Below are 13,725 nucleotides of genomic sequence, written 5' to 3'. Positions count from 1 at the left end.
GGAAGTACAGACGTTCCTCTCGTTGATAGCAGAGGAGCGGATCCAGCGAGAGCTTGATGGGGCGATGCGGAATGAAAAAGTTTTTTTAGGAGTCGTGGTAGTGGAGGCGGCGCAACTATAATGACATGTGAATAATAGCGCCCACTCTAAAGCGGTACTGAACTGCAGTGGAAACGCAAACCGTGCCGAGCCGAACCGTGCCGTACCGAGCCGAGTCGTACCACGCAGTGGAAAAGCGCCATTAGAGGTAAAGTATGTTAAACTGAATATATATATATATATATATATATATATCTATATATATACATACACACCTATACTTATTTCTCATTTAAATCTGGTGGTCTTGGATTCTAACAACTTTAACTTCTAAATTTTAGGGCTTCCAAATAGAAACTTCTGAATACTTTTCAATTGCAATTAAATGTATTGATATCTCACATGTGTATATATTGAATTGTCTTGTGATTTTCTTTCTCTGGGTCTTCTAGAGGTTGAGGGCTTTTGTTGAAGTCTCAAAGCTGCATAATTCAAAGCATCTGCGTCGTCAGCCTGCCATAGAACAGTAGTTATGAAACATTCATCCTGATGGATTTCATAAGAACACATAATTCATTGTAATATTTCAGTTGGTAACAGTGATTAAATTCATTGAACAGATATTTGTATTACATAATATCAAGGAAAAAAAGTATTTAGCTTACCATCAACTGACCATGCTGAGTGTTATGCATCCCATCTTGAAGGAACAATATGAATTTGCACATGTTATAGTTTCACTGATATTGAACACCATATTAAAACTTAAAATTGGTATGTTAACATGAAATAATGCATACCTTTTTGCCGATACTTGTATAACTGTGCACCCATAATGATAATCACGATCACAGATAAAATTACTATAATCAATGCGGCTGTAGTCCAGTGTGTCTGGAAGCATTTGTCTGTAGTAATGCAAATACACAACACGTATTTTAAAAAATATATCGGAGCCATCTCAGGAAATTATTTTCATTGAAACTTAAATAGGCACTGGGTAAGTCGACTTTTCTTGCATCTCCTAACAGTATCTCTCCACATGCGGCCACAGCGCAGTAGTAAATCCCAGCATCAGAGAGACTGAGGTTCCTCTTGGGCAGGTTGTAGATACATTTGTGTGCAGTAGAGTTCACATCAGAGCTCCTCTCATTTTTCATGAAACATGTAATAAAGCTTGTGAATGTTCATCTTACCTTTTACAATAAGATCAGTTCCGTCTCCAAAAGTAAACTTAAAAAATGTTTAACGCAATAGTATGTTGCAGTGTCCGATTCTTCTGTGTTTGTGATGCTCAAATTAAAACTCCTATCATCTTTTACAATAAAAAAGCGCTTATGTTGGTCAAAGTCATTTTCAAATGTGCCAGGTAAACCTTGATATGATGAAGCATTTGAAAGGGGCTTCTCTCCAACTCTTTGTTTGACCCAAACAGCACTAGTTATTGGCACTTTTGGAAAAATACAGGCAAAGTTAACACTGTCTCCAGCTTGAACAATCTTCAGATGATTCTGAGCCACAATGTCTGCATTATCTGAGCTGCCTGAATGAAATCAGCAGATAGGAACAGGTGAGAGGATACATAGTTATGCTTGCTTTTAAGAACAATAATTTAGCAAAGTAAAAACAAGTACGAATTTAGTCTAAGTGTAACAAAATATAGTTACTTACACTTTGAAATGTTAACCATTAGGATGAAAAAATTAAGCATTTTGTAGAGCTGGCTACAAAGAGGCTGAAATAAAAGAGTGAGAGAACACATATCCAGATGTATAAATAATAATAATAATAACAATAACAATAATAATAATAATAATAACAACAACAATAACAATATACTTTTAGGACACTGTTACCAAACTTCAAAACATCCATTACTGTGGTCCAGTGGCAGCTTGATATACTAAAAAGTTACTCTAGCAAACCCTCTAACAAACAAAACTCTGTTTCAAAACTGTATACTTACAGGCATCATTAAAGATCATGGGGTTGTGCCATATAAATCATCAGACAGGTTTCATGTCCCTCCTTGATAGTGTGGCTGAAAGAGAGAAACACAAAGAGGTTTGCCTTTATATAGGCCTACACTTCCCTATGCTAAAGAACAACTTTACATGATTCTAAGTGTGTGTGCGCGCGTGCGTATGTGTGTACATAAACACATGAAGACATACATACATAAGTACATATATAAACAAAGGAAGTAGTAGAGCTAATGCCCTTAGAAATTTTGCACTGAATTCACAAAACACATACATAATAGAAAAACAATGCAATGAAGTGAAGTGTTTTATTTTGTCTTCTTCTGGTAATGCTAATGCTAAATAAATAATGAAATGCTAATCATATATCAGTTGAACATTTACTGTTAGATCTTTAATGCCACTTTTAATGTCGGTTCAATGTTTTGATCATCTGTCACATTCATTTCTTATTTAGGGGATTTCTCTGGTAAATACTGATATGCGATTTACATTTATCATCACTTCTATGTATGTGGATCACATGGTCCCTTCAGAAATAAATAAAGAAATGAATACTAAATAAAATCTTTTTAGAGAGCCTATATGTCATTTTGAATAGCAACCTTCTGTGTAGCGATGCTAGCAGATAGTAAAGAAAATAACACCTATGTGATGGAAAGAGCTGTGAATATTGTCTCTTGAAAATGTATCTTGGCTGAAAAGGTTGGGTATGATCAAAGAGTTGGAAGGGAGCTCCTCAGTGTTGTGGTTGGAAAGATTGCTTATTGGTGCAAAGTATTTTTAAATACACAATGTATGTTGTTCTGGGAAATTCACCTCAACAAGTTTAAAAGGTACAGAAATAATGAATGTTGTTTTCGAAATACTGTACATCTGACCTATATGTACTGTGTTTTGTGTACTATAGGGAATTAGGCATATTTGGATGATGGGAATGTTACTATATTAAATAACAGTCAAACACTGTGGTACAACAGACAGATTAAATAATATCTGCCATTTTTTTTAAATATAAGAAATATAAAGGCCCATTTTAAATACCCTATTATTATTTTTTCATGTAAAGCACTTGAACCCCAGAAATAATTAATGTATAAAACATAAGAGTTTAGAAATAAAGCCATTTTACCACATCAGAGGTCTCAGCTAACTGATTGATCTTTCAGTCTGAAATCAAGAGACCATTTGAGCCACGTTCACCACAAACGTCCACAAGCGATTGCAACATCACAAACAGAATGTGATAAAAGAATAGTGACAATAAAATACCAATATGCTTGCCTTGACTGATGAGGACTGTGGGCTATGACTGATAAAGAATGTGGTAGCAAGTACTACCTCAAATCACAGAGTCATGCTTAAATAGAATCATCATTTGTCTATATAAGGAGAAGATACTAAACAGAGTTCCAGTCAGAGGCCACAGGGTATAACATCATTTACTGTAGAGTGGCTGAGAGGAAGAAGCTGCTCAGTACAGCCTGAGAACTGCTGTGGTGAACATCAGCGGAGAAACATTGAACGTCTTCACTGACATAATCGGAATAAAATAAAACTGCATTAACCATATTTTATAATGTGTTATAATTAAATATGAGATATATTAATTTGGATCAATATAAGACATTTTATTTAGACAAGAAATAGTTTTACAAAACACATGTACAGTGCATATTTACCTAATCCACCTGTAGTAAGTGTGAGTGTGTGTGCGTGTGTATATATATATATATATATATATACACACACACACACACATAATATGTTATACATTATAAATAAGAACACAAGGGTGTTTGTTTGCACCTCTGTGCACACATTTGCAAGCATGATTTGCACACATCACAGTTTGATCATTTTCCAACCACAGGACTGACCCACTGGCGTGTTTTCACACCTTTCTCTGAATCAAAACCACACACGCACCATTCTCTAACTAAAAAATTACTTGCCTCCATTATAGGAGTCAAAAATAACCCTTCAATGTGTACATTTTTGTCACAACTTATTCCTTAGTTTGAAGTTTCTAGTTTAAGCAGAAACAGCAAAAACAGCTAAATCTTCTCAATGATTCACAACAGTGCCGTGTGAAACCGAAAGGGTTTTTTGACTCATGGTCTTATATACTGTAATAATTAGTATAAACCAATACTGCAACAATACTTATCAGGCTCAACTTTTACATCTTGAGAGCTCACTTTACACCTTAGAGCTGGGGCCGGGCCTGCTGATGAACTTGAGAACATGTGTGGCTCTTATACTGTCTGCAACCATCCTTCAAATACACAAAATGGACCTGGCCAAGTCATAGACTGACAAAAGGTTATTTAATTTAAAGATATAATTACTAAGAACATACTACATTTAATCCATTACATATATCTGAAAATGTGAATTCTGTGAAATGCTTCCATGACATTTAGCTTCAGGCGACTGGCTCAAAATAAACTAAATGCCCCTTAGCAAAAAGTCACACAGTGACAGTCAATGAACTAAAAAAACAAAAAAAAAATCCATAGAAACTATGCTATGAAACCATAAATGGACTGGAAGAACATACATTAAATAAATATTGGATTAGTATGATCACAAACTGTATTTGAAACAACAAAAATGCATAAAATAATTATAATCACATTAATATATGTTACATATTCAAAGATTTAGAAATGTGTTTTAAGGATATTGCAGATTGTCCTTTTATACAAATGTGGCAAAAATGGCAGTAAGCATTGAGCCTTTCCATTTGCAATAACACGCATTTGACCAGCAGATGTCTTCAGTGTGCATGTTTCTAATCAGTGTGAAAAGTAAATTATTTTGAATGATTTTGAATAAAGAGGCTTTATTTTTCCCTTAGCAGTGGGCATATAAAATAATATTGCAAATTAAAGTAATCAATTATTGGAATCAATAATAAGCTTGAGGCTACCAGCATGCCAAGCAACTCATGAAAAATGTGAGGGGGAGAGAGAGAGGTGAACAGGTGTCTGAGGGACCTCCCAAACCCCTTTGTGACCAAAATGGTAAATACTATCTCCATATTTTTCTGGAATTTGGAAGACCTGATGGTATTGATATAAACAAATGTTAAACAAACAAATACATCAGGACTAATTCGCATGAAAAGCAGAATATTAAAATGTTTATAAAAATAATATAATATTTATCAATAATGAATAAATAGAGAGCCATGCTGAATGAAGGGGAATTATTATACGTAATTGTATGTAGTTATGCTTATTTTATGAAAAATTATATTCCTGAGTGACAAAACAAACATATTTATGAATATTAAAAAAGAAGTGATATTTGTGATGAATTTCCTCTAATGAAAAATAAATATACTTAAATGTATTTGAAATACATTTATTTCATGTTAAGTATACTACAAATACATTTTCATATTTATGTACTTAATATAATGTCCTGCAATTGTACTTTTAGTATACTAAACTGGTATACTTAAAGTCTGCTAAGTAATCCCGCCCACTGTAAAGCGGTACTGAACTGCAGTGGAAACGCAAACCGTGCCGAGCCGAACCGTGCCGTACCGAGCCGAGTCGTACCACGCAGTGGAAAAGCGCCATTAGAGGTAAAGTATGTTAAACTGAATATATATATATATATATATATATATATCTATATATATACATACACACCTATACTTATTTCTCATTTAAATCTGGTGGTCTTGGATTCTAACAACTTTAACTTCTAAATTTTAGGGCTTCCAAATAGAAACTTCTGAATACTTTTCAATTGCAATTAAATGTATTGATATCTCACATGTGTATATATTGAATTGTCTTGTGATTTTCTTTCTCTGGGTCTTCTAGAGGTTGAGGGCTTTTGTTGAAGTCTCAAAGCTGCATAATTCAAAGCATCTGCGTCGTCAGCCTGCCATAGAACAGTAGTTATGAAACATTCATCCTGATGGATTTCATAAGAACACATAATTCATTGTAATATTTCAGTTGGTAACAGTGATTAAATTCATTGAACAGATATTTGTATTACATAATATCAAGGAAAAAAAGTATTTAGCTTACCATCAACTGACCATGCTGAGTGTTATGCATCCCATCTTGAAGGAACAATATGAATTTGCACATGTTATAGTTTCACTGATATTGAACACCATATTAAAACTTAAAATTGGTATGTTAACATGAAATAATGCATACCTTTTTGCCGATACTTGTATAACTGTGCACCCATAATGATAATCACGATCACAGATAAAATTACTATAATCAATGCGGCTGTAGTCCAGTGTGTCTGGAAGCATTTGTCTGTAGTAATGCAAATACACAACACGTATTTTAAAAAATATATCGGAGCCATCTCAGGAAATTATTTTCATTGAAACTTAAATAGGCACTGGGTAAGTCGACTTTTCTTGCATCTCCTAACAGTATCTCTCCACATGCGGCCACAGCGCAGTAGTAAATCCCAGCATCAGAGAGACTGAGGTTCCTCTTGGGCAGGTTGTAGATACATTTGTGTGCAGTAGAGTTCACATCAGAGCTCCTCTCATTTTTCATGAAACATGTAATAAAGCTTGTGAATGTTCATCTTACCTTTTACAATAAGATCAGTTCCGTCTCCAAAAGTAAACTTAAAAAATGTTTAACGCAATAGTATGTTGCAGTGTCCGATTCTTCTGTGTTTGTGATGCTCAAATTAAAACTCCTATCATCTTTTACAATAAAAAAGCGCTTATGTTGGTCAAAGTCATTTTCAAATGTGCCAGGTAAACCTTGATATGATGAAGCATTTGAAAGGGGCTTCTCTCCAACTCTTTGTTTGACCCAAACAGCACTAGTTATTGGCACTTTTGGAAAAATACAGGCAAAGTTAACACTGTCTCCAGCTTGAACAATCTTCAGATGATTCTGAGCCACAATGTCTGCATTATCTGAGCTGCCTGAATGAAATCAGCAGATAGGAACAGGTGAGAGGATACATAGTTATGCTTGCTTTTAAGAACAATAATTTAGCAAAGTAAAAACAAGTACGAATTTAGTCTAAGTGTAACAAAATATAGTTACTTACACTTTGAAATGTTAACCATTAGGATGAAAAAATTAAGCATTTTGTAGAGCTGGCTACAAAGAGGCTGAAATAAAAGAGTGAGAGAACACATATCCAGATGTATAAATAATAATAATAATAACAATAACAATAATAATAATAATAATAACAACAACAATAACAATATACTTTTAGGACACTGTTACCAAACTTCAAAACATCCATTACTGTGGTCCAGTGGCAGCTTGATATACTAAAAAGTTACTCTAGCAAACCCTCTAACAAACAAAACTCTGTTTCAAAACTGTATACTTACAGGCATCATTAAAGATCATGGGGTTGTGCCATATAAATCATCAGACAGGTTTCATGTCCCTCCTTGATAGTGTGGCTGAAAGAGAGAAACACAAAGAGGTTTGCCTTTATATAGGCCTACACTTCCCTATGCTAAAGAACAACTTTACATGATTCTAAGTGTGTGTGCGCGCGTGCGTATGTGTGTACATAAACACATGAAGACATACATACATAAGTACATATATAAACAAAGGAAGTAGTAGAGCTAATGCCCTTAGAAATTTTGCACTGAATTCACAAAACACATACATAATAGAAAAACAATGCAATGAAGTGAAGTGTTTTATTTTGTCTTCTTCTGGTAATGCTAATGCTAAATAAATAATGAAATGCTAATCATATATCAGTTGAACATTTACTGTTAGATCTTTAATGCCACTTTTAATGTCGGTTCAATGTTTTGATCATCTGTCACATTCATTTCTTATTTAGGGGATTTCTCTGGTAAATACTGATATGCGATTTACATTTATCATCACTTCTATGTATGTGGATCACATGGTCCCTTCAGAAATAAATAAAGAAATGAATACTAAATAAAATCTTTTTAGAGAGCCTATATGTCATTTTGAATAGCAACCTTCTGTGTAGCGATGCTAGCAGATAGTAAAGAAAATAACACCTATGTGATGGAAAGAGCTGTGAATATTGTCTCTTGAAAATGTATCTTGGCTGAAAAGGTTGGGTATGATCAAAGAGTTGGAAGGGAGCTCCTCAGTGTTGTGGTTGGAAAGATTGCTTATTGGTGCAAAGTATTTTTAAATACACAATGTATGTTGTTCTGGGAAATTCACCTCAACAAGTTTAAAAGGTACAGAAATAATGAATGTTGTTTTCGAAATACTGTACATCTGACCTATATGTACTGTGTTTTGTGTACTATAGGGAATTAGGCATATTTGGATGATGGGAATGTTACTATATTAAATAACAGTCAAACACTGTGGTACAACAGACAGATTAAATAATATCTGCCATTTTTTTTAAATATAAGAAATATAAAGGCCCATTTTAAATACCCTATTATTATTTTTTCATGTAAAGCACTTGAACCCCAGAAATAATTAATGTATAAAACATAAGAGTTTAGAAATAAAGCCATTTTACCACATCAGAGGTCTCAGCTAACTGATTGATCTTTCAGTCTGAAATCAAGAGACCATTTGAGCCACGTTCACCACAAACGTCCACAAGCGATTGCAACATCACAAACAGAATGTGATAAAAGAATAGTGACAATAAAATACCAATATGCTTGCCTTGACTGATGAGGACTGTGGGCTATGACTGATAAAGAATGTGGTAGCAAGTACTACCTCAAATCACAGAGTCATGCTTAAATAGAATCATCATTTGTCTATATAAGGAGAAGATACTAAACAGAGTTCCAGTCAGAGGCCACAGGGTATAACATCATTTACTGTAGAGTGGCTGAGAGGAAGAAGCTGCTCAGTACAGCCTGAGAACTGCTGTGGTGAACATCAGCGGAGAAACATTGAACGTCTTCACTGACATAATCGGAATAAAATAAAACTGCATTAACCATATTTTATAATGTGTTATAATTAAATATGAGATATATTAATTTGGATCAATATAAGACATTTTATTTAGACAAGAAATAGTTTTACAAAACACATGTACAGTGCATATTTACCTAATCCACCTGTAGTAAGTGTGAGTGTGTGTGCGTGTGTATATATATATATATATATATATACACACACACACACACATAATATGTTATACATTATAAATAAGAACACAAGGGTGTTTGTTTGCACCTCTGTGCACACATTTGCAAGCATGATTTGCACACATCACAGTTTGATCATTTTCCAACCACAGGACTGACCCACTGGCGTGTTTTCACACCTTTCTCTGAATCAAAACCACACACGCACCATTCTCTAACTAAAAAATTACTTGCCTCCATTATAGGAGTCAAAAATAACCCTTCAATGTGTACATTTTTGTCACAACTTATTCCTTAGTTTGAAGTTTCTAGTTTAAGCAGAAACAGCAAAAACAGCTAAATCTTCTCAATGATTCACAACAGTGCCGTGTGAAACCGAAAGGGTTTTTTGACTCATGGTCTTATATACTGTAATAATTAGTATAAACCAATACTGCAACAATACTTATCAGGCTCAACTTTTACATCTTGAGAGCTCACTTTACACCTTAGAGCTGGGGCCGGGCCTGCTGATGAACTTGAGAACATGTGTGGCTCTTATACTGTCTGCAACCATCCTTCAAATACACAAAATGGACCTGGCCAAGTCATAGACTGACAAAAGGTTATTTAATTTAAAGATATAATTACTAAGAACATACTACATTTAATCCATTACATATATCTGAAAATGTGAATTCTGTGAAATGCTTCCATGACATTTAGCTTCAGGCGACTGGCTCAAAATAAACTAAATGCCCCTTAGCAAAAAGTCACACAGTGACAGTCAATGAACTAAAAAAACAAAAAAAAAATCCATAGAAACTATGCTATGAAACCATAAATGGACTGGAAGAACATACATTAAATAAATATTGGATTAGTATGATCACAAACTGTATTTGAAACAACAAAAATGCATAAAATAATTATAATCACATTAATATATGTTACATATTCAAAGATTTAGAAATGTGTTTTAAGGATATTGCAGATTGTCCTTTTATACAAATGTGGCAAAAATGGCAGTAAGCATTGAGCCTTTCCATTTGCAATAACACGCATTTGACCAGCAGATGTCTTCAGTGTGCATGTTTCTAATCAGTGTGAAAAGTAAATTATTTTGAATGATTTTGAATAAAGAGGCTTTATTTTTCCCTTAGCAGTGGGCATATAAAATAATATTGCAAATTAAAGTAATCAATTATTGGAATCAATAATAAGCTTGAGGCTACCAGCATGCCAAGCAACTCATGAAAAATGTGAGGGGGAGAGAGAGAGGTGAACAGGTGTCTGAGGGACCTCCCAAACCCCTTTGTGACCAAAATGGTAAATACTATCTCCATATTTTTCTGGAATTTGGAAGACCTGATGGTATTGATATAAACAAATGTTAAACAAACAAATACATCAGGACTAATTCGCATGAAAAGCAGAATATTAAAATGTTTATAAAAATAATATAATATTTATCAATAATGAATAAATAGAGAGCCATGCTGAATGAAGGGGAATTATTATACGTAATTGTATGTAGTTATGCTTATTTTATGAAAAATTATATTCACAAAACACAAAACAAACATATTTATGAATATTAAAAAAGAAGTGATATTTGTGATGAATTTCCTCTAATAAATATACAATATACTTAAATGTATTTGAAATACATTTATTTCATGTTAAGTATACTACAAATACATTTTCATATTTATGTACTTAATATAATGTCCTGCAATTGTACTTTTAGTATACTAAACTGGTATACTTAAAGTCTGCTAAATTGGAACAACTAATTTTGTACTTAATGCACTTTAATTGCGCAGAAGTAGTGCTGAAGTGTGATTAAAGATATACTTAGTATGTTTTATTGTGGTAAAGTGGAACTATTGCAAGTATACTTCAGGTACACTTTAAATATTTTTCATTTAAAGTCCAATATTATTCAAAGATCATACAATCCTCATCAAAAGTAACATTAAAACATTAAAATTTTAGACTTAATATTAAGAAAAGTGCTTTGTGCACAAGTAGTATGCCAGGTAAAGTTTAATTATAATTTGTAATAAGCCTCGAGTTTTCTGTCAATAAATATGTTAATAGATTTTAACTGTAATTAGTATGAAATAAATGTATTTTAAATATATGACTTTTTTACTAGGGTCTGTCTGTGTATCCTAATTATATTAATGAACAAGTGTTGATTCTATTAAAGGGGTCATATGATGTTGCTAAAAAGAACATTATTTTGTGTATTTGGTGTAATGAAATGTGTTTATGCAGTTTAAGGTTAAAAAAACACATTATTTTCCACATAATTTACATTATTGTTGCTCCTCTATGCCACGCCTTTCTGGAACGCGTCAATTTTTACAAAGCTCATCGGTCTGAAACGCGAGGTGTACGCTGATTGGCCGGCTATCTAGTGCGTTGTGATTGGCTGAATACCTCAAGCGTGTGACGGAAATGTTACGCCCCTTAACACACTGTGATGCCGTCTCCCGGCACGGCGAGACAAAACCAATAAAACCCATTACAAATGAGGCATTTGCTGCATCCAGTGGGGACATAATTACTGATTATAATGACTTATACTGTGTTTTTACGCGTTGCGTTGCGTATCGCGCCGTGCAAACATAAAACCATGTCTGCATTTGTGATCGGAGAAACGACAAACAAGCGCTACTGGCGTTTGAACCCTTTGTTTGGTTCAAGCTTATAAGCCCTCAGTTCTCCCTTAGACTTTGTCCGTTCTCCATCATGTTTAGTTGTGTTATCACCTTCTCCTGGTTCCTGTGTTTATTAAAGTATTACGTTTTTGAATCGCACTCTGATTCTCCAGTCCCATTCCTGGTACACACCGTACACTGACAGAAGAACGGACCATAAAAAGAAGAATGAACTGGGCTGAGGACTTCATTTTCAACTTCCAGCAGGAGGATGACCTTTGGAACGATATGTGGAGGAGTTCCTGAGTGTTTTACATCTGGTGAGCTGGAGCGATCTTACAGTTAATGCTTGCTTCCGGATGGCACTCGATGATGATAATTTGTTTCGATTCCTGCTCTCTGACGATTGTTATAGACCTGTAGCAGACTTTATTAATTACGTCCTCGATTTAAATGGCTCTGATTTTTTTGTTGATGTGGAGGGATTTCATCCTGTTCCCATCTGGAAGCATGTGGGCGCTTCAGCTCACCATAAGCCAGCACCCTCCACATACCACTCCAATGAGCCCATTCCCTCAGACCCTCCTGAGTTTCCCAGAGACCCATTCCAGTCCTCAGTCCAGAAAAAGAGGCGCCGGCACTCCCTCCAGAGTCCGTTCCAGCACATGTCCCCAAACGTATTGAGCTGGCGCTCATGCTTGAGTTCTCTGCTCCATTGTGCCTCTCAGAGCTCCTGGATATGGCGCTTCCTCCAGAGATCTCAGCCCCTTTCCTCTCTCCAGAGTCCGCTCCAGGATGCTCTCCAGAGTCACAGAGCTCGGCCAGGAGCCCACTCAAGTCACAGAGCTCAACCAGGAGCCCAGCCCTCCTTCGTCTCCTGAGTCTCCGCTGGACCCATCCAGCCCTCCTTCGTCTCCTGCGGCAGCCAGCTCCGCTCCTCCAGAGCTCCCCTAGTCCCCTAGTTTTCCCCAAGAAAATTTTTTGGGGTGGGGGGGCCATATGCCTGTGGCCATAGTGGCCGAGCCGGGCAACCTGAACAAGGTCACGAAGGCCCAGCCTCCATGGCCTCCTGAATGGCCGGCTCCTCCATGGCCTCCAGAATTCCCTGATCCGCCCTGGAGACCTTCCTTGTCTCTGCCCTGTTCCTGCCCTGCACCAGCCTCCAGGGCGCCCGCGCCTTCTGGGAGGTGGGCGATATGTCACATTTATGTTCTGTTTTGGTTTAGATTTCCCTGTGTTTCTGTTCTACCTGCCTGTGACCTAGTTTTCCTGTTTTCCCTAATTAGTTAATTAATTTCCACCTGTGTTGATTAATCATCTCATTAGTTCCCTTTGTTTGGTTCATGCTTATAAGCCCTCAGTTCTCCCTTATGCCGAGTTCACACTGCACAATTTTCAAAGATGTCGCATCACTGTTGGTTTCACACTGAACGACTATCTGGGGTAGCATTCAGTTGTTGCTGTGTTCACATTGCACGATGGAATGACGACAGGAGGTTACACACTGCATGACTTTACAATAGGAAGAATCGCCGACAGCTGTCTGGTGCAGGGTTGTCAGGTTTTCGCTACAAAACCCGCCCAATTACTACTCAAAACTAGCCTGAAAATAGCCCAATTGCTTTTGAGGTGGTCCCCCAGTAAAAATCGCGTTCGGGGGTAAAATACACATTTTGTTGGCGGGGTTCTTCTGGTACAATTCACATTCCGACAGCTCTGTCTGGTGCAGGGTTGCCAGGTTTTCGCTACAAAACCCGCCCAATTACTACTCAAAACTAGCCTGAAAATAGCCCAATTGCTTTTGAGGTGGTCCCCCAGTAAAAATCGCGTTCGGGGGTAAAATACACATTTTGTTGGCGGGGTTCTTCTGGTACAATTCACATTCCAGGGCCTAAATATCACGTTACTGGGGTCGCTTCAACCTGCTGACATACAGTGGGTACGGAAAGTATTCAGACCCCCT

At 36.0% G+C, this 13,725-nt stretch overlaps 1 protein-coding gene and 2 pseudogenes across 1 annotated transcript in view; 1 reads left to right on the top strand and 2 right to left on the bottom strand.

Annotated features, from left to right (window-relative positions):
* Positions 1-2,024, bottom strand: part of LOC107660735 (uncharacterized) — a 6,231-nt pseudogene extending 4,207 nt beyond the window's left edge.
* A 32-nt stretch (positions 2,025-2,056) lies between these two features.
* On the bottom strand, positions 2,057-7,396 carry LOC107660734 (uncharacterized; annotated as a pseudogene).
* Positions 7,397-12,761: 5,365 nt separating this feature from the next.
* The window catches only part of LOC107660733 (uncharacterized), a 10,448-nt gene continuing 9,484 nt past the window's right edge, over positions 12,762-13,725 (top strand). Inside the window, exon 1 of the mRNA XM_016450133.1 lies at positions 12,762-12,949. Within this exon, the coding sequence (XP_016305619.1) occupies positions 12,762-12,949 (188 nt within the window). The remainder of the gene's footprint in view (positions 12,950-13,725) is intronic.

The sequence above is a fragment of the Sinocyclocheilus anshuiensis genome, unplaced genomic scaffold (assembly GCF_001515605.1).
Source record: "Sinocyclocheilus anshuiensis isolate Anshui unplaced genomic scaffold, SAMN03320099.WGS_v1.1 scaffold1823, whole genome shotgun sequence".
Classification (NCBI taxonomy): domain Eukaryota; kingdom Metazoa; phylum Chordata; class Actinopteri; order Cypriniformes; family Cyprinidae; genus Sinocyclocheilus; species Sinocyclocheilus anshuiensis.
Note: the sequence above shows the minus strand (reverse complement) of the source record. Positions and strands in the feature narration are given on the sequence as shown.